General features: G+C 37.9%; 1 protein-coding gene across 3 annotated transcripts; it reads right to left on the bottom strand.

Moving 5' to 3' along the window:
* Nucleotides 1-2,072: 2,072 nt before the first annotated feature.
* Nucleotides 2,073-19,590, bottom strand: LOC126740934 (uncharacterized). Of its 3 annotated transcripts, XM_050447133.1 has the most exons (8): nucleotides 19,391-19,590; nucleotides 19,133-19,331; nucleotides 18,779-18,916; nucleotides 18,663-18,727; nucleotides 18,485-18,610; nucleotides 18,261-18,431; nucleotides 2,281-2,506; nucleotides 2,073-2,223 (listed from the first exon to the last, which is right to left on the bottom strand). In XM_050447133.1, exons 2-8 carry the CDS (start codon nucleotides 19,316-19,318, stop codon nucleotides 2,179-2,181), a joined length of 957 nt encoding a protein of 318 aa, XP_050303090.1. In that variant the 5' UTR covers nucleotides 19,319-19,331; nucleotides 19,391-19,590; the 3' UTR covers nucleotides 2,073-2,178. The 3 variants fall into 3 exon arrangements, 2 of the variants coding, with proteins under 2 accessions (XP_050303090.1, XP_050303091.1); XM_050447134.1 differs by lacking the exons at nucleotides 19,133-19,331; nucleotides 19,391-19,590 and adding an exon at nucleotides 18,990-19,121; XR_007662065.1 differs by lacking the exons at nucleotides 2,073-2,223; nucleotides 18,261-18,431; nucleotides 18,485-18,610; ... (2 more) ...; nucleotides 19,133-19,331; nucleotides 19,391-19,590 and adding an exon at nucleotides 2,568-7,472 and having other exon boundaries at nucleotides 2,360-2,506.
* Nucleotides 19,591-20,143: the final 553 nt, after the last annotated feature.

Raw genomic sequence — 20,143 nt, 5'->3', positions numbered from 1 at the left:
CATTACGTTACTCAAAAGACAAGCCAGGCATAATTGAATTTAAATACATGCATTCTGACCCTTATAAGTATATTAATGTTTTCGGAAGGGGGAAAACCCCAACTTTTCCGAAGGTCTTAAAACCATTATACAGCAAGCAACTGCCAATCACTGAAAAGAAGAAAGAGGATCTTCTAAAACTGTGTCAACAATATAATTCCGGCCGAATTCCATGGATGGTACAATTCTTTGCCAACATCCACAAATGTTGAACAAACACCAGAACACTTGGTCGAATCAGACAGTAGTGATGATTACTTAGTAGTATGATTACTTACTAGGTAGTGATGATGATTTACCATTAATCACTTATGTCCAACAAAATAAATAAATTTATCAGAAAAAAAATGTAAGTCCAACCTGTATGTAAAAAACGTAAAATAAAAAAAAAACTTAGATGATTAGGTGTTTTACTGATAAATTATCATTAAAAAAAAGCTAACAAATCATGTCTACAGCTTTAAAATATCACATATTCAAAAACAACTTTTACAGGCAAATTAAAATCTTTTTTTCCATTTTTCTCACAATTCACTTTTATGGACTTATACGGTTTTGCTTGTACGCCCACGAAATAAGGGTAAAGAAGAAATAAGGGTAACTATTTCGGTCTTGTTACTGATAATATTACTTCAAAGTGTATTACTGCGTGGTAATATTTTGATGTTCCTATGTAGTCGCAAGAACTTGAAATTAAACTTTGTAATCGCCCTTACTTAAAAGTTCCCATTTAATCGTCCCACCGACCAATATTTTCTACTTTATAGTAACGACGTTGTAAAGGTAATTAGGTCAGGTCGCTAAGCGGTATCAGCTACCATCAGAGTTACCGCAAAGTAATAATTACTATATAGTCAAGTATTAAGTTAATATTACGTATTTCTTATTACTATTTTTTACTTGGCAGTTATTTAAACTTATAAGATATTTTTTTGGTACCAGTTACCGATTTATTACTTGAATAAAGTAATATAGTCAAACAATGTTGTAGCCGTAACTAAAATTGCTAGTTGGGTTGTCCTTCTTGCCGTATGAGCTGTAGCCCCATCCTGTTGAAACCACACATCCGGATGTTCAAGTATCCTAAGTTTTGGTTCCAAAAAATTACGTAGCATGTCGACATATCGATCAGCAGTTACGGTAACCGTTACCCCTCCTTTTTCAAAAAAATAAGGACCCCAAACACCAAAAGAACCAACAGCACACCAAACGGTAACACGTTGGTTGTGAAGTGGCCTTTCATGAAGTTGCCGCGGATTTTCTGGTGCCCAGTAGCGATAATTCTGCTTGTTCACGCAGCCAGACAAATGGAAATGAGCCTCGTCACTCGTTATTAAAAGCGCATTTTGTGGGACGTTTTGCAGAATATCATTGGAACATTCCCGGCGATTTTCCCAGTCCCGTTCACTAAGTTCTTGCACGATCATCATTTTGTATAGGTGGAACTTCAGATCGGTGTGCAAAATTCTTCTCACAGAACGATCTGACAAACGCAAAGTTTACGCATGTTTAACAACCTGAACGTCTAGGAGATCGTTCAACTGCTTCTCTTACAGCTGCAATGTTTTCAGGTGTCGGAACACTTCTGGGTCTACCAGTAAGGCCGAACCTATAGCTCTAAAATTTGAAACCCACAACAGTATTGTTTTGCGATCCGGAACTGGATCATGTCTACCAAGCGCGAAGTGAGTACGAACATTTCTTTGTGTCGTAATCACAGATTCGTTACTTTTGAAAAATGTTTCGATAACGAAGACACGATGCTCGCCCGTCCAGTTCACGGCGACAACAGAAATGGCAAGGCGCGCGCAGCCAACCGGCTACGCTCCCTCTTAGCTGATTCGGGCTCAGTGGCGGCGCAAAAAGTGGGAGATCATTTTGCCGGACCCTGTACTTGAGTTCCCCCTTCAACAAACTTGAATATCTTCTTAATAACAATACCCAATTGAGTCAAGTTATTGCCATTACAAATCCAATCTGCTCCAGGTTAAACATGATGATTTAAAAGAATTTCAGATTAAAAAAATTATAAATTAACTTTTGAAACTAATATATTTCTGTCACTTTTGTTTAACTCACTTGAAAACTTAACCTAATAATCCTCCAATCCTAATGCAAACTTTTGGAACAAAAAAAGATTCACTGGTCTTCATCAGAAGACAATAGTGATATAACATCTTTGGCCTAAAATAAATTATTGGATATTTTTCATATAACGATAAAATAAAATCGAAAACTTACTTCGTATGGTCTAATGCGTATTTGGAACTTCTCCTCCACGTCAGATATTGAATAATACTCATCACTATCCTCGTCTTCGGTTTCCTTTACGACATCCGGTTTCTCTTTCACTTCCTCATTGGTATCGGTAGTATACACTTCCGGTTCTAAAACGGGCATCTTTAAATCCGGTTCTTCATCCTCTTCCTCCTCGGAGGAAGGTGTATCTATTGATTCTTCTTTGGTTCTAAAATAAAGAGGATTGTGATCTATTGCAAAGAGACATTGGTGTACAATAAATAAACTACCTCCGAATATTAGAAAGTGCAAGTCAATCTCAAATATTCGCAACGAAATTAAGCACAGTTACAGGTTAGGTAATACTCCCTTAGAAAATGTCGACTCTGTGAGGGATCTAGGGGTTTCACAAACTGACATTCAACAAACACATCAATAAAATGCACCATTATATCGAGCTTGATATTGATTTAATATTTTACACAGCAATAATAATATTGACCTGTTTAGCTACATTCAAACGCAAAATTGCTGCAATGATTATAACCTAATAACCATTACACTGCACAACAAATCGAAGGTTATTTTATGTTGACTGAAATATTTTTATTGTTGTTTACTAATTCGAGGCATCTGATTTCGAATCTGTCGTCAGTTTTACTCTAACAGCTCGAGTTGTTTAGATATAGCTACGTTCTTCTCATTTATCTTAATTTTTGGTTTTTTATCTATTATAGTTTTAGATAAATTATTGTAATTTTCATCATGACTTCGCTAAGAAGGGTCTGCATTAACGATCCGAATTGTTTTTGTTATATTTGTGGTGAATTTGTTTTTCAAAAATTTCGATTGAATATGTCAGACTCTGGGAAACGAGCGTATTTAGAGTGTTTTGGTTTTCCTTTGGAAACAGATAACAAGTGCTGGGTGCCCAATATTGTGTGCAAAATTTGTGTTGAAGAATTACGTTTATGGGCCACTAAGAAGAGACTCTCTTTTAAATTCCAATCCCCAATGATTTGGCGTGAACCTTTAAATCATCACGATGACTGCTATTTTTGCGTTGTTAATATAAAAGGAATCAACAAGACGAACCGCTCCAAATGGATTTACCCCACATCAACATCAGCTGTGAGGCCTGTAAGGAGCTCAAAAGATACATCTTTACCATTACCATCTACATCTACAGAAAGTCCTGATGAATTGAATGAACTGAGTAGCATGAGCGATGACGAGTTTGTTCCAGAAAATCTCTTTGAACCAAAACCATTCGATCAAAGTGCACTTGATGATTTAATTAGAGACCTTGGACTATCCAAAACTTCGTCTGAATTATTGGCCTCCAGATTAAAAGAGAGAAATCTTTTAACTAAAGAAACTAAAGTTGCTTATTACCGCACTCGAGAAAAATACTTACTTCCCTTTTTCGCTGAGGAGGATAATTTTGTATTTTGTACTAATATTTCTGGTTTAATGACTGCCATGGGCTTGCAGAAATATGAACCAATCGATTGGCGTTTATTTATTGACTCGTCAAAACGGAGTTTGAAGTGTGTACTATTGCACAACGGAAATAAACTAGGCTCCATACCAATAGCACATTCAACTAAAGTTAAGGAAGAATACCCCAAAATAGCACTGGTCATGAACAAAATCAAATATAACGATCATAAATGGGTGATTTGCGTTGATCTTAAGATGGTGAACTTCCTTTTAGGACAACAAGGAGGCTACACTAAATATCCTTGTTTTATGTGTTTATGGGATAGTAGAGCAAAATCAGAACATTGGTCAAAAAAAGAATGGCCCTCTAGGGAAGCACTACTTCCAGGGATGGTGAATGTTTCAAATATATTTCAAGGAAATTTCCAAGTCTAAGTTCAGAAAAACTCAAGGCAGGTATATTTGATGGTCCACAAATTCGCAAGTTGGTAAACGATCCTAATTTCACCAGCTCAATGTCAGAAATTGAGAAGAATGCATGGGATTCCTTTGTTTGGGTTATCCAAAATTTCTTAGGTAATAGGAAGGGTGATGATTACATTGCGCACGTCGAAGAGATGTTGTCACACTTCCAGCGACTTGGATGTAACATGAGCATCAAAGTGCACTTCCTACACAGCCATTTACACCATTTTCCTGAAAATCTCGGTGACATGAGTGAAGAACAGGGTGAACGATTCCACCAAGATCTTCGAACCATGGAGGAACGATTTCAGGGTCGCTGGGATGCACATATGTTGGCCGATTTTTGCTGGAGTATTCAGAGTAGCAGTTCATTCAAAACTAGTAGAAAATCATATAAAAGAAAATTCCTGAGTGTATAGTTCTTGTAATTAAAAATGTTTGTACGTTGAGTGTATTTTTAATTCCCAAAAAATACTCCCTCCTTTTAACTCAAAAACTAGAGCTGACACATATAAACTGATGACATTATTTAATATCAGCATTAAAAATAAGCCTAGAATCATAAAAATATTCCATGCAACATACATGCTGTTGGGCGGTGTTATATATGTTTATATATATATATTTTATTATTATGATTATTATTATTATGTTGACAATATCAGGCGGTGAGACCGATGAAGCTATTGTTTCTTCCGTATGTTTCAGGCTTGAGTAGGTGGACCTGCTCACATGCAGTAGTGGATCATTCTCTCCGAATTTTGTCCCAGCTCAACATCAACGCGATTCTTGAAGATATTCGTATTTGGGGCCGTCACCGTTTCCTGATTTAACGAGTTCTACAAGTGCACTGCACGATTTGTTACAAAGTTTTTTCTGGGAAGTTTTGCTGTTCTTTCTTTTTCAAGCTTCCTTGTATGTCCTCGGAGATGATGGTTTTGGCTATATTAGTGGAAAAGGTTCGCCAAATTGCACTGGTAATAACCACTGGTAATCTTGTAGGTTTCGATGAGATCGCCTCTATGTCTTCGCTCTCTGAGAGTGGTCAAACCAAACCTGATTAATCTTTCTGGATATGGCACCTCGCTTAATTCGTAATTTTTTGGTCTTATGTAACTTTTGTATAGAGTGGATATCATTTCAATAGAATGGTCCCTAAAAGCTTGTTTTATCAGATAGACTAGCGAGTTTGCTTTTTTACAAATTCTGGTTATATGACGTTCCCATTTTAGGTCTGATGTTATTAGGACTCCTAGGTCATTTTGTTCGTTCACTGATTTTAAGGCACATCCATCCAGAAAATATTCATTATCAGGATTATCTGGACCGATCCTCAACACTGTGCATTTGGATACATTTTCATACCCCATTGCCTTGACCACATCTCAGCATTCTGCAGGTCTGCCTGGAGCAGCACTGCGCTGGTTAGAGGATTAGCATATATTTTGCAGTCATCTGCAAACAGACTTGTGTCCATCTTTATAAGTCCAACTAGATCAAACAAATATGATGTAAAAAGCACTGGGCCAACTACCGATCCCTGGATAACGCCGCTGCTCACTCAATGTGAACTGGACAGCTCCCCATTGACTATAACCTGGTAGAATCTCTCATTCAGTAATGCCTTGATCAGATCAAGCAGCTTTCCTCTGACTCCAAAATGCTCCAGCTTTGCCATTAAGAGCTTATCAAATGCCTTTTCATAGTCAAGATATATTATGTCTGTTGGCTGGCCATTGTCGTCTCTACACTCTAAAAGGTTTGTTGTTGTTGAACGTTTAGGCAAAAATCCATGCTGAGAGGCAGGTATCAAACCATTCTCCAGAAAGAATGCTATGAGCTCCTTAACTATTACTTTCTCCATACATTTCAGTGGGTTGCATGTGAGGCTGATAGGTCTGTAGTTTTCCGGTTTGTTCCGTTTTGAATGTTTCCATTCTTCTGGTATCTTTCCTTGTTCTAAGCATTCCTGCATTGTCCCCGAAAGCAAGGGACTGAGGGAATTTCTGCAATTTTGAAGGAAAACTGTTGGGATTTTACCTGGTCCTGGGCTTGGGTCCCTTTTCATATTTTTAAGCGCTTCTTCGACTTTCTCTTTTGTAAAATGAATAGTTACAATTGAGGGTTGCACCCTGCTGTGATTAGGCAATAATGGAATTGGATATGAATCCTTCGTGAATGCTGTATCAAACTGTTCTGCGAATGTTTCCGCCATGGATTTGCTGTCTAGAAACTGCTGGGTTGCTGTATCTTTTAGGGTTATGGTTGAGATTTTCGAGTTTAAGTTGCGATTTACATATTTAAATAGTTTATTTGGCGAGACCGAGTTTGCAAGACCATTTTCATATTTCTTTCTGGCGTCGACCAACTTATGTTTGGTAATATTATTTTGGCACATATAGGCTTGATATTTGTCCTGAGTTTTGTTTGTTATATACTTTTCCCATAGTTTCCGTTTTTTGTTAATTTCTTTGAAAATATTTTCATTTATCCATGGTTTTTGGGGGTTTGTTTTCACACGTCCGGTAGGAATGTATTGTTCGATAGCACCATTCACAACATTTTGAAAGTTTTCGAAGATTGATTTGTTCGCATGCGCTGGTTGTAGTTGAATGAAGTGGTTGATTTCTTCATAGTTTGCAGTGTAAAAGTTCCTTCTTACAATTGCTTGTGTTTGTTTGGGTGGAATTTTTAGTTGTGTTTTTGCTTTTATTACGACATGGTCGCTGCGGCCAATGGGCGGTTCTGAGCAAAGATCAAAGATGCTTTTAGGATCGTTGGTTTTGAAGAGGTCCAAAAGGGAACTTTGGTCTTTTCTGTATCTTGTTGGGAAATCAATCAACTGCTGGGCTCTTTCTTGATACATGTTGATAAAATCCTGCGTCTTTTTGTCTGGTGGTGCAATTGAGAGGCTTTTCCAGTTAATGTTGGGGTAGTTGAAGTCTCCCACAACAATTGTTGGACATTTTGATGATGTGTATGCCCTTTTTTATAGTATCTATCATGTGGGTATTGACCTCTTCGCTAGTGGTTGTTCCCGGTCTGTATAAATAAGCAACAGACAAATTCACTTCACATATCTGGACATCCAGCCATACTGCATCAATTGGTGTTTGGAATTTGTGAATATCTGAGAAAATGCAATTTATTTTAAAGCTATTAATTTTTTCCTTGGCCAGAATACATACACCTCCCCCTTTTTGATTTTGACAGTCTCCGCGGTATGTATATTATATCCATCTATGCTAATCAGGCTATCACTTGTGCCGCCCTGCAGCCATGTTTCTGTCAGCATAATAAAAGTGGGATTCGCTGTTGCAGCTCTTGCTTTTCATTCGTCTATCTTGTTCACCACCGAGTTCAAATTACTATACCAAAACGAAACATCAACTACCCCAGAGCAATTTAGTTTTTTTCGGCCTTTTCGATAATTGTAGGTATACCATTTAAGTACTTTATGATTAAATTGGTCCTTCCTTCGGCCTTATGTTCCTCTAAGTCGGCCAGGACCCCCTTCAAGAACGTTCTCTGGGCCTCTGTTTTTCATGTAAATGCTTGGTCGTTTCTCCTCAAGTAACTTCCTACTCTTTAGGGCCTTCAGAGCTTCTTCTTTTGTTGGCAGGATCACTCTAAGGGGTCTTCGTTTATCCGCAGCTTCTCTTCCCAGCCTAAATATTTTGGTCTCTTCTGGCAGAGCGAGATTCATCCCCAAAAAAAGACCTGTTACCTTTTGTAGGTCATCTTTTGCTTTTTCTTGAGTGCTATCCTTGTTCGACTCTTTAACACCAAATATTAGGACGTTGGTCGCTCTTCGCTCTCTTTCCTTCATCTCAAAGAAGGTCGGTTTAATGCTTACTTTAGCTGGTGCTTTCATAGTATCCACCCTCTTCTCGAGTTTTTTTAATGCATCGGCATAGCTTGTTTCTGGTAGTTTTTTGGTTACTTGACTCATATCATTTCTTACTTCTTTGATTTCCTTCCTAACTTCTTCAGATTCTCTTTTTCTTCTTTCCATGGAACCTTTTAGGGTATCCACCACATTCTTAAGCAAGGCCAGGTTCTCGGCCGTTTTGACACCCTGTTCCTTAATTGCTTTTAACTCAACGTCAGTCCTATCCGCTTTACTTTGTATTTGAGGTAGCTTTCTGATGGAATCCTTGCATTCCGGGCAAAAGTACATATAGTAGCTCGCACGGCACTGGGAATTACTCTCACTTCCTGTGCCATTAAGCCGGTACACTCCCCACATATGATCCTCTTGCAAAAATCACAAGTAGATACCCAAATAGTTTCTCCTTATTCTCCTTCAGAATGTAATGCTGATTGCATTTATAGCAATCATGCGACATTTTAAGCCTCGGTTTTAAATTAGAACGAAAAGTGTAAATAATATGCGGAGTCACCGTTCTTGTTGTTGTTATTTTTTTTTTTTTTTGTGGATTAGCGATAAGGTTTTGGCCCAGTCAACCCGTCGGAGCTTTGATCTTCTCTATTGTATAGTATAAAGGACAAAGAATGCGATAAAACGGACAAAGGAAATATGTTTTTCTCACTTTTTCGGGCACTTTCCTCCGGACTACGGCTACCAAAATCTCACGGACCCTATGTTGCACTTAACTTTACACGTGTGCCAAAAAATCAAAATTATATGACCACTATTTCCGTATTAAGGTGGGTTCCAAACAAGAGCGCAAAACAACACGGCGAATTCCAAATCAAATTTCAGATATAAACTCTCCATTTAATTCTCTCTTGCCTGTAGTATTGCTCTAAAGTTATGAGCTTCAAATTTCGGCTGTTTTTGAGTCAAATCAATTTTTGTAGACTCTTAAGTTTTATATGCTGTTTACCTAATGTATTTAGTTTATTTATTTATTTATTTATTTATCAACGTATATAACATTTCAAGTACTTATTAATAATTAACAGTAGTCTTAAGTAAAAACTATAATACTAATAAACAATACTGTGCTAAACCTAATCCAAAGAGTGGGAGTAGGGCACTATCCCAAGATAGTTGCCCTAGCTGACGACTTAAATTTATTTAAAGATGTACTGAAAAAATCAAGATCTTTTGCAAATCTATTCACTGTAGAAGCTATTCTATTTATAGGACTGTTTAGTAGATAGGATGTTCTGCAAAAGGGAATATGGAGAAGCGCCTGACCTCGTGTTGTGTAAGAAGATACATGCAAAGAGAAAAGGCACAGACATTCCGGACTTCTAACAATACCATTCAGAACCTTAAACGCAAAGCAAACATCAAAGAACTGCCTTCTACTTGATAAGGAGTTTATGCTCAGGTAGGACATGGTCTCTGAACAGGTAAGATCCAGGCCTGACTTCATAAGAGTATATCTGGCAAACCTGATAAACTTGTGCTGGATATTTTCAAGCCTCTCAATGTGAATCAGAAAATGAGGTGACCAAACAATATTGGAGAATTCGAGAAGAGATCTCACCAGGCAAATATATAGTGTCTTCAATGCTGACACATTAGTAAAGTCTTTGCAAGATCTTTTGATAAAACCAAGCAGTTTATTAGCTCTATTTACAGTTCGTTATACATTCGTATTACAGTTTGTTTCCTGTTAAATAATGTAATTTACTTCTTCTAAATTCTGTTTTATTGACAGCTTTACTTATTTTTTAATGAAATTTATCAAAAAGATGCTTTTTTTTCTCAATCTGTTTTGTTATGATTAATTTTGGTAATGTGTGTAAATTTTATGGTAAAGTGTTTTAGAAGTTATGTTTGTTTAAAATTTAAAGTGAATTTGGAATTTTTTAGTTTTTAGGATGCTTGTACACAAGATTTTGTTGTCTTACGTAATATAGCACATTTTCTTTCTTCCTTTCTTTCTTTCTATTTTCGAAGTGGTGGGAGAAAGTAAGACTTGGGTCCAGAAAGACACCCAAATCCTTGACTGAGTCAAGCTCCTTCAAGGGGATACCATCAATAACATATTGACAAGGAGGGGAGACCCTTAAACGAGTAAACCTCATAAACCCACATTTCTTAACATTCAATGACATTTCATTCGACTTACACCAGGAAAACACTCTGTTTATATCTCTCTGAAGCACTAACTGATCCTGAGAGGAGGAAATCCGCCGAAAAATTTTCAAATCATCAGCGAAGAGCAAAAACTCAGACTCCAGTAGGGAGCCGAGGTGATTGATAAAGAGACTGAATAACAATGGTCCCAAATGGGAGCCCTGAGGGACCCCTGAAGTTGTCAAATATGGGTTGGACAAAAAACCACCAATTTTAACACGCTGCTCTCTAGATCTTGATCCAAAGTAGAAGAGATCCGCTGATGCCGAGATCTGAAATATGAGAGATAAGAATATTATGGTTGACCCTATCGAAGACTTTACTAAAGTCCGTGTATATCGCATGTGTTTCATTACCGTCGGCAAAAGATTTGAAGATATAGTTGCTAAAAACAAACAAGTTTGTATCCACAGAACGACCTCTGGTGAATCCATGCTGTTGATCTCCAATTATTTCCTGAAATGTGCCAGATAGAACCACCTCTACACAGTGCTCGAACAGCTTAGGAATTGCATAGAGGATACTAATGGGACGATAGTTAGTTATGTCACTCTTATTCCCAGATTTATAAATAGGACATACATGAGATAGCTTCCAGTTCTCTGGAAAAGTTCCAGAAGTTAGGGACAAATTGAAAATATGAAAAAGTGGAAGGAAAAGGGAATGGCTGCATTCTTTCAAAAGCCTGTTTGGAATTCCATCGGGACCCGCTCCCTTTCTGCTGTCCAGTTTAGCTAATGCTGTTTCAATTGTAGTAGCACTAAGGAACACGTGGTTGATATGGTTAAATTTACATGAGGTATCGAGACCGTCAGAGGCATTAGAAGGGTTAGTATTCTTGTTAAATACAGATAAAAAGTGGGTGGCAAAGAGATTTGCAATAGAAATACCAGTATCGGCCCTGAGATCATGAAGGAACATCTCATCTGGAACGGTAGAATCGCTTTGATTGGACTGAAGTCTTACAAATTTCCAAAAGGTCTTGCTATCGTTCTCTATTGCATTTTCGGCTCTCTCAATGTAATGTCTGTAGCATTCACTAGATAATGAACGGCATTCCGAGCGCAGAACACTAAAACTTAAGTAATCAGTATTTGATCCTGACTGTCTGTACCTTCTATGTGCTATTTTTTTCTGAATAACTAGACTTTTTAGTTCTCTAGAAAACCATGGTGGATAATGTTTCTTGGGAGAGTGTTTTTTTATTGGCACAAACAGATTCAAACAATCATAAACAGAATAGAAGTTTGCAACAGTGGTATTTAAGTTATCGTTAACAATTATAGACATCCAGTTGTATGTAGAAAAGTAGTTATTTATAGACACAAAATCTGCTTGATTAAAGTTGTAAAAATATGTTATAGGTAGTTCCAGGTAATTGGACTTACTATTGGGTAGTTGCAGCTCAAGAGCAGGATGGTAAGGATCTGACCCAACTAAACCATTACATTTAGTTGTTAAAGTGGAATGAAAAGTTGTAAAGCAAAGGTCAAGAATTGTTCCATGATCATTAACCACTGCATTGAGCTGCATTAAACCTAGAAAAGTGAATGTGTCACATAAAAGATTTTCTTTATCAGATGTAACATTATTTGGGGTTAAGTCATAATGATCATCACTAGGTAACCATGAAATATTAGAAAGGTTAAAGTCACCAACAATAAGAACATTATTAAAGCTCTCGCAAGCTTTGGTAACAGAGGCACAATGCGCTTCATACACAGATAGATCCATGGATAGAGGAACATAAATGCAGCCAATGCAATAATCCTCGCCATCACCAAGACGCACAGAGATCCAGATTTCTTTAAGTGAATTGTCAGCAGTTGGCAAACGATGGGATTTTAGGGTGTTGCTCACTGCTAGGAGCACACCCCCGCCTCTACTTTTTGAACTGTTACTAGTGTTGCGGTCCGTTCTATACACACAGTAGTTGGAGCTAAGGAATTCACCGTCGTTGACTGTAGGATCCAGCTTCAGTTTCAGTTAGGGCAAGAATGTGGTAGTCTTCTGCTTGGGCAGCACAGAGAAATCCCTTTCGTTTAGTTTTTAAGCCCCTCACGTTCTGATAAAAGAACGATACATCATCTACTGTGGGCGCTGAGACAGTGTTGGGTCTAACTGAAAATTCGCCCCTCGGCCCTGAGTGCGCCTGGGACGAAATTCCTTGACCGCTATACCGGCTGGCCAGAGGTTCGGGTCAAGTAGTCCCTTCAGTAGGGACTCTTTTACCCCTATCCTAAAGGATACAACATCCTCATTCTTATCCAATATGGCACATTTAACATCTGAGATGTTTAGTTGCTTCTCAAGGTATTTTAGAATCTGCTGCTCAGTAGTGTCCGGATTGCATCTGCCCAAATACAACCACTGACGTCTATCAGCTGCAGATAGTGAAGAAGCTTCAGAAGAAGTCCCAATGATGACTGTTTGTCTGCCAGGGTTAGTTCGATGGATTGATTGTGGTGTCGACCTATTCTGTGATTTTGCTTCAGAATTGGCGCCAGCCATTGAAGAGCTACTAGGCCTTGATCTGATTGGATCAACCCTTTTTGCGTAGGTATGGGCTACTGTTAGATGTTAGAGAAGTTATATTAGTTATATTAGTTGGGGGGCAGGATGACTTTGATGGAATAAGATCCTTGAGCATGTTTAAATCCTCTTCCAGTGTTGTCAACCTGGCCTCTAGCCCTTCATTTTTTGCTTGTAGTAGTTTTAACAATTCACAGGTCACGGAGGCATTGACGTTTATATTATTGGTCTCAAAATTATTAAGTTTTTAAGTGGGTTAATGTCTTTAAAAGTTAAGTTATTGTGTAGGAGAGTATTCCGCTCGCCGTAAACAATGGGTAAAGTCCAAAAAGAAGACACTGCCAAGTCCCATAACTTAATAGTCTCATAACTTACAACCATAACATAAACAAACCAGTGTCATTTATCAAGAGTGCATCTAACCACATAATTTTTTTAATTTTTATTTTTCTCTGTGCATTAAACCTTAAGTAGTGTTGGACTGCAATATCGACACAGTTTTTCCTCCCACGAACAAGTGGCGTTTTCCACTTGCCTTCGTGGTGTGAGTGGAGCTGGGCGAGGGTACCGATATCGCAATGTCTGGCTCTTGCACTAAGTGTAAGACTGCAGTTACTTGCAGAGAACCTAAAAGAAATGGGGAGGTTTTTGGTTACCCTTGCGACCATTGTAGAAGCATGGTCTGTCAAAGCTGCAGTGACTTAAGTGCTACTGAAATCAGGGCAGTGGTGTTAAGCAAGAGATCTATGCCCTTCTACTGTAAAGAGTGCTTAGGCAGCGTCAAGCAGCTGCTGGGACTGATCGATCGTGTAGGAGTACTCGAAAGGGATGTTGGAGTGCTGAAGACTGAAATATCTAAACTGCCTGTTGTACTGGATGAACTTGAAAGGGTCAGGACAAAGTTGGATGCATTACAGGTGGAGGTTACCTCATCTAAGATGCCATTGGCTTCCAATGGCAAGTCTCAACAACCACCACTTACTCAATCAAACGCCGAGGCTAGTAATGTTGTGTTGCAGGAAATTATTGAGAGGCAAAAACGTAACTGCAATTTAATGCTTTTTAACCTAAAGTCCGAGTTGTCTGAAGATCCGACTTTCACAGCAGACATCTCTACTCTGCTTAACGATGTGTGTGGCCGTAATATTCCTATATCCAAGGCGTCTAGATTTGGAAAACCCAACTGTAATGGCTGCAGACCAGTTAAGATCACACTGGTGAACCATGGGGATGTCGGAATCCTACTGAAGAACAGGAGTAAGTTCTCAGGAAAAAAGATATACATTGAGTCTGACCTTACCCCGGCTCAGTTGGAACACCTTAATAAAGTCAAGGAAGAACTAAGGCTGCGCAGGGACCGTGGTGAAGATAACCTCTTCATTAAGTATATCAATGGTATTCCCTCAATAGCGGCAAAAAACCAAGGGCAACCACCTCCCCCTCCTTAAAAAATCTAGTTTCTTGCTATTACCAGAACGCCCGCGGCCTGCGCTCCAAGACCAATACCTGCTTTAGTGCTGCGTCTACTTCTGGCTATGATATTATTTCCATCACAGAAACTTGGCTCCAAAATGATATACTTGATGGTGAAATCCTTCCCAACTCATACGTAATGTACCGTTCTGATAGAAGAATTGACCTTGTTGCTGCTTCAAGGGGTGGTGGTGTTTTACTGGGGATTCTGAACCACCTCTCCTCGGAAGCCCTCGACCTCTCTGCGATCAGCCAAGAAATACCGGAAATCGATCTGGTAGGATGTAAAGTCAAATTTAATCATTTCATACTGTATATTTTTGTATTGTACGTTCCTCCTTCCATCGACTCCGTGCAATTAGAACGCTTTCTCGAAGCCTTTTCCATGGTTAATGCAATCTATTCTGAACATGTGATTATCCTGGGAGACTTTAATGTCCCCACTTATATTGAACACTCGGTATCTCCCAATAGTAAACGTCAACTTCTAAGTAATTTTTTTGATTTCCTAAACTATAAGCAATTCAATAACGTGGTAAATAACAATCTTCGCTGTTTGGATTTAATCTTTGCAAGCTTTAACATCTCTGTACTTAACAGCGGTGCATCTCTTGTCCCGGAGGATACCTACCATCCTTCTTTGTCATTTGAATTCCATGCAGGCCTTATCTCTCTCAATAACCTACCCCTTAATAAATCTGAAATAAAGGAATTTAATTTTAGAAAGGCTAACTTTCCGCTTTTGTATCAGCTGCTACTAGATACTGATTGGTCGCCTATCATGGTGCAGCAGGACGTCAACTCCGCATGTGATGTTTTTTATGATATACTGAACAACACTTTCGCTAGAGCGGTACCCTTCAAGGTAAAACGTAAAAGACGTTTCCCTCCCTGGTTTTCGGCTGACATAATTCGTAATATATATAAAAAGGAAAGAGCATTTCGTGATTTTAAGATTTCCAAGTCTAAACAACATCTAGAGATATTTAGATCTCTGCGCAAGACAATTAAAGCTCTAACTGCACAAGCCTACAAAATGTACATCCATAGTATTGAGAACAAAATAACCTCCGATCCGAGTGAATTTTGGTCTTTTATTCGAAGCAAACGTAATCAGACTCAAATCCCCGGCTCAATGAAGCTTTCTAACCAATCATACAATACGCCTGACAGCATTGTGTCCGCTTTTGGAGATTATTTCAGGAGTGTATACACGAACTCACTTCCTAGCGATCATCCTGTCGTCTCTGAACCTCCCTTAACTTGCATAGACGTCGTCGCGCTCGCGGCGACCGACATTATAATGGCGAGCAAGTGTCTCAAAAGCAAAATGACCTCTGGCCCAGATCTAATTCCTAGTTTTTTAGCTAAGGACTGCTCTGTTGCACTTACAGACCCTCTGCTCCACATTTTTAATCTGATCCTTAACACAGGTATTTTTCCCAATATCTGGAAGCAAGCTAAAGTTTGCCCTATCTTTAAAAAGGGCGATGCTGGAACAATAGAGAATTACCGCCCTATATCCATTCTGTGCAATTTCTCAAAGTTATTTGAGTTGGCTCTCTATAAATTAATTTTTCCCAAGGTTAAGTCCATGCTGGCCAACGATCAACATGGCTTTGTTTCTGGCCGCTCATGTACTACAAACCTAGCATTCTTCTCTCAGTTTGTGTGCGAAGCACTTAACGATAGAAGTCAAATCGATGTTATCTACACAGACTTTCAAAAGGCTTTTGACCAGATTGACCACTTCATCCTATTAAATAAGCTTGAACGCCAGTTTGGATTCTCCGATCGCTTGATAAAGCTCCTTAACTCCTATTTAGTTGACCGCTCTCAGTTTGTAGTGGTCGAAGGCTTTAGATCTGCTTGTTTTTCACCCACCTCTGGAGTTCCTCAGGGCTCGAACTTGGGCCCCCTTCTCTTTAACGTTTTCGCTAATGACTTGATCTCCACCCTCAATTGCTCTCGGTTAGCATATGCTGATGACCTAAAGCTTTTCCATAGGATTGACTCTATAGCAGATTGTGGTCTACTGCAAGAGAACATGAATGCTGTACACCATTGGTGCACTTTGAATCGGCTTAACCTTAATGTTTCCAAGTGTAATGTGGCCAGCTACTTTCGTATCAAAAGTCCAATTACCTTTAATTACTCAGTTAATGGAGAGTCTCTGGCAAGGTCTACCTGTTTCAAGGATCTTGGAGTCACCTTTGACCAAAAATTTTCTTTTATCCCTCACATTGAAGATACTGTTTCTAGAGCTACTCGCATGCTAGGCTTTATTATTAGAAATTGCAAACTTTTTTTGAACACTGCCACTGCCAAAACGCTCTACTATGCATTTGTTAGATCCAGGCTGGACTACTGCTCCCTCGTTTGGTCTCCCATTTACAACCAGCACATTCACCTATTAGAATCAGTCCAACGGCGATTCCTTAAATGTTTGGCATTTAAGGATGATGGAGTCTATCCTCCAAGGGGTTTTGACCATAACCTGCTGCTCTCTAGATATACTGAACGGTCACTTGCGAAGAGAAGAGAGATGCATTCGGTGAAATTCTTGTTTAATTTACTTAACCATAAAATTGACTGCCCATCCCTTTTGCAAAGGATTTGCTTTCATATACCACGCCTAGGATCCAGACAGTGTCCAGTTTTTAACTTGGACACAGCCAGGTCCAACATTCTGTACCAGAGTCCTATTCACTTTATGTGTCAAAACTTTAACACTATTGCTGATTCTTGTGACATTCACCATGATGATTTGGCACTTATCTTGAATCACCTGCGTATGGTTGGTGGGGGAGGCTAGGTTATTTAGTCTTTGGTTATTTAGTTTTTAGCTTGAATACATTTATTTACTAATTTTTTTTTTTTTTTTTTTGGTCTTTTGATTTAAATTAATTCTTGATTCTTATCCTAATTTAGTGTTGATTTTTTATTATTTATTTTCTCAAGTTCACTACTTTTTTTTTTTTTTTTTATTATATAGCAATTCTTTTGTAGTTCTTTTATAGTTTAGTTGCATGAATCTAATACAATTCATGCATTCGTACATTTATATATTTAATTGATTTTCCTGTAACTGGGTATATGTAACCTGTTGGAAATAAAGCTTATTATTATTATTATTATTAGAATCATCACCAATTCTCGACCAATCTCATAAGTCCCTCCTGGAATGCAATATTAGCATCATGAAAACCACAAGAAATTTGGTTGGTGATTGTGTTTTGAAAGGATTTCATTTGAGCTTCCAGAAAAATAGCAGCATTTGTTGGGGAGCTGTTATCCGTGCTGCTTATCCGCAAGCTGGGTTTGCACACAGAACACACAAAACACATGACTCTAGTCTTCATTTGAGTGACCTGAGCCTCTGATGTAGTAAATTTTGAACATGATAAGCAATGCACGACATTACAGAAGTCGCAAACAATCTTATATTTTACCTCTCTATCTGTTAGACTTGCACCACACCTTCCACAAGCCATGATATAGATCAAAATAGCAATTTAACAGGCTCCCAAAAACTCCAAATCCGAAAACACGGTGACTTGGAAATTATTATTAAAAATCAACAAATCCAATTCTTCAAACTCGTTGGCTTAAGCAGAGCGGCAAAATAAATACCAAGAATGTTCAGGTATTGATTCTCATAGACGCACAAAAAAAAAAAAAAAAAAACGTATTGTTATCTGAGAATTTCTATTGTTTCCACTGAAAATCACAATTACTCATGAACCACCAATCACTAGCAGTACCAGATCAGAATATTGCAAAGACAATGCCAAGAAGCAGAAAATATGTAAGAATCTGAAGTCTACCTCTTTCTAATCGTGTAAAATAAAGCAAATTCGCGGAGCGTAAGAATGCGCGTATTTACAGATGAAATTTCGACAAACGACGTAGTTGTTTCAGTTTATTGGTTTTGTATAATTACTTTTTATCTGTTCAGCATATGCTGCCTTATTAATAGGAATTTCCTGTTAAAAAAAAAAGGATAACTTACTGCACATTTGCTTTTACAGCCTTCTTTTGTGGTTTCCCGTATAAATATTTGCAAATTTTCCTCTCAAGTTTTGTTCCGACCATCTCACAATTGTATACTTTCTTTGCATTGGCTTTCATGTTCTGCCAACAGATTCTTAACTCCTTTTCATTGCCGAAACATTCATTTTTCCTAAAATTAATGTTATAAACCATAAAACTTATTTAAAATAATAACACACTTACCTGCAATAAGTGATCACTTTTGCCCAATTAATCCGGCACTGGCTGTTCACCTTTTTCACATCCCCGTGGCCCTTGATGCCTTTAAATAAGGTTTTTTTCTCATCTTGTGACCAAGACATCCGAGATCTAAGATACTTAAAAAATATACTATCTACTAAGAAATTTATTACATTTTTACCTCTTATTTGGTGAGGAAATTACTGTGTGTAAAGGTTGAGCGGGAGGACACACACAAAGCACTTGCTAAAAAAAAACACAATACATCTGTATAAATACTTATAACCAAAATTGTACCTTGTGTTCCGGCACCCATTCCAGCTTCTTTTTCGCCCCTAGGCACACCATACAAATGTTCTGTGGCAGTTTTTGTGAAGGCACCGAATTGAGCCTCAGTTTCTTCCTGTTCGATTTGTCCCTAAATATGTCTCCATCCTGCACGGATATAGAGAACAAAGTTCATAAAGGTTTATTTAAAAAATGTACACTAAAAATCATGTTCTCATACCTTCCGATTTACGCTTAAAGCCATTTTACCAATGTCAGACATGAAAAGGGCAAACAAATCACTAATAATATTTTGAATGTGTCAATTTGACAGAAAAAAGAAACAAAACACAAACTAAGGAAATTAATAAAATGATTTCTAACCTGAAAATGGTCTTCGCAAACTTTTAAGTCTTCCGCGTCCTGTATAAGGGCCGCCTCGAGCCACCGTTTGCGAGCCTGGGGCTCCGCGGGCAGATCGTAATACTCCTTGTTGCATCCTGCACCCTCGGTTGAGGAATTGAAGCATTCTGGGACGCAACAGTTTTTGTTGAACCAGTAATATTTCATGGTACTTTAATGCCTAGGGTGTAATAGTTACGTTACAAAGAGTTTAAGACCTAGGAAACGGATCTTTTACACCTTTTAGTGGGTTATTAAAGTATTCCACTAAATAATTTAACCCCTGTGGGCCTCAAAGTAACTGAAACATCTACATTTGCGTTTTTAGCTCGCTGACCTCTAAAGCTGCAATATTTAATAAATAGAAAAATGCAATATCAACAAAATAGCTTGTATATGAACAATGTAAACAATTTAAATAAAGTACAAAGCCAAATAGCAATAAAGGAATGTATATTATGTTATATATTTAGATTAAACAGGGTTGCCACATCAGTCGATTGGATTTAACTAACAGTAAATTTAAAAAAAAATTCAAATTGAGCTCAAATATGGATGTGTAGGATTTTAAAACTAATTAATTAATAAATTTTCGTGCAATTACAGATATAGAGTATTAATTTAAGGCATTTTTTGCCAAGGAAATATTATCACGCCGTACTGAAATTCAGAAAAGTTTTGGGGAACAATACACCAGTTTGGCAACGGTGCAAAATTATCAATTAAAAAAGTTTGACAATTGTAAGCAAAGGGAGCAGTGTTGCCAAGCTTCAAAGTTCCGGGATAATATTGCTTAATAATGAATAATTTAAAATGATTAGGAAGTGTGGAATCTCTTCAATAATCAAAAAACGTATTTTTTTCCAGGAAAGAAAGGATCCACATGAGATTATTTATTATTGGAAAATATATCCTCCCGTGGCAACTCTGTAAATGTCAAAAATAGAAACAATTGACAGTTGTGACAAGACTTAACAACGTTGCCAAGCCTTA

Source organism: Anthonomus grandis, chromosome 10, assembly GCF_022605725.1.
Source record: "Anthonomus grandis grandis chromosome 10, icAntGran1.3, whole genome shotgun sequence".
NCBI classification, from domain to species: Eukaryota; Metazoa; Arthropoda; class Insecta; order Coleoptera; family Curculionidae; genus Anthonomus; species Anthonomus grandis.
Note: the sequence above shows the minus strand (reverse complement) of the source record. Positions and strands in the feature narration are given on the sequence as shown.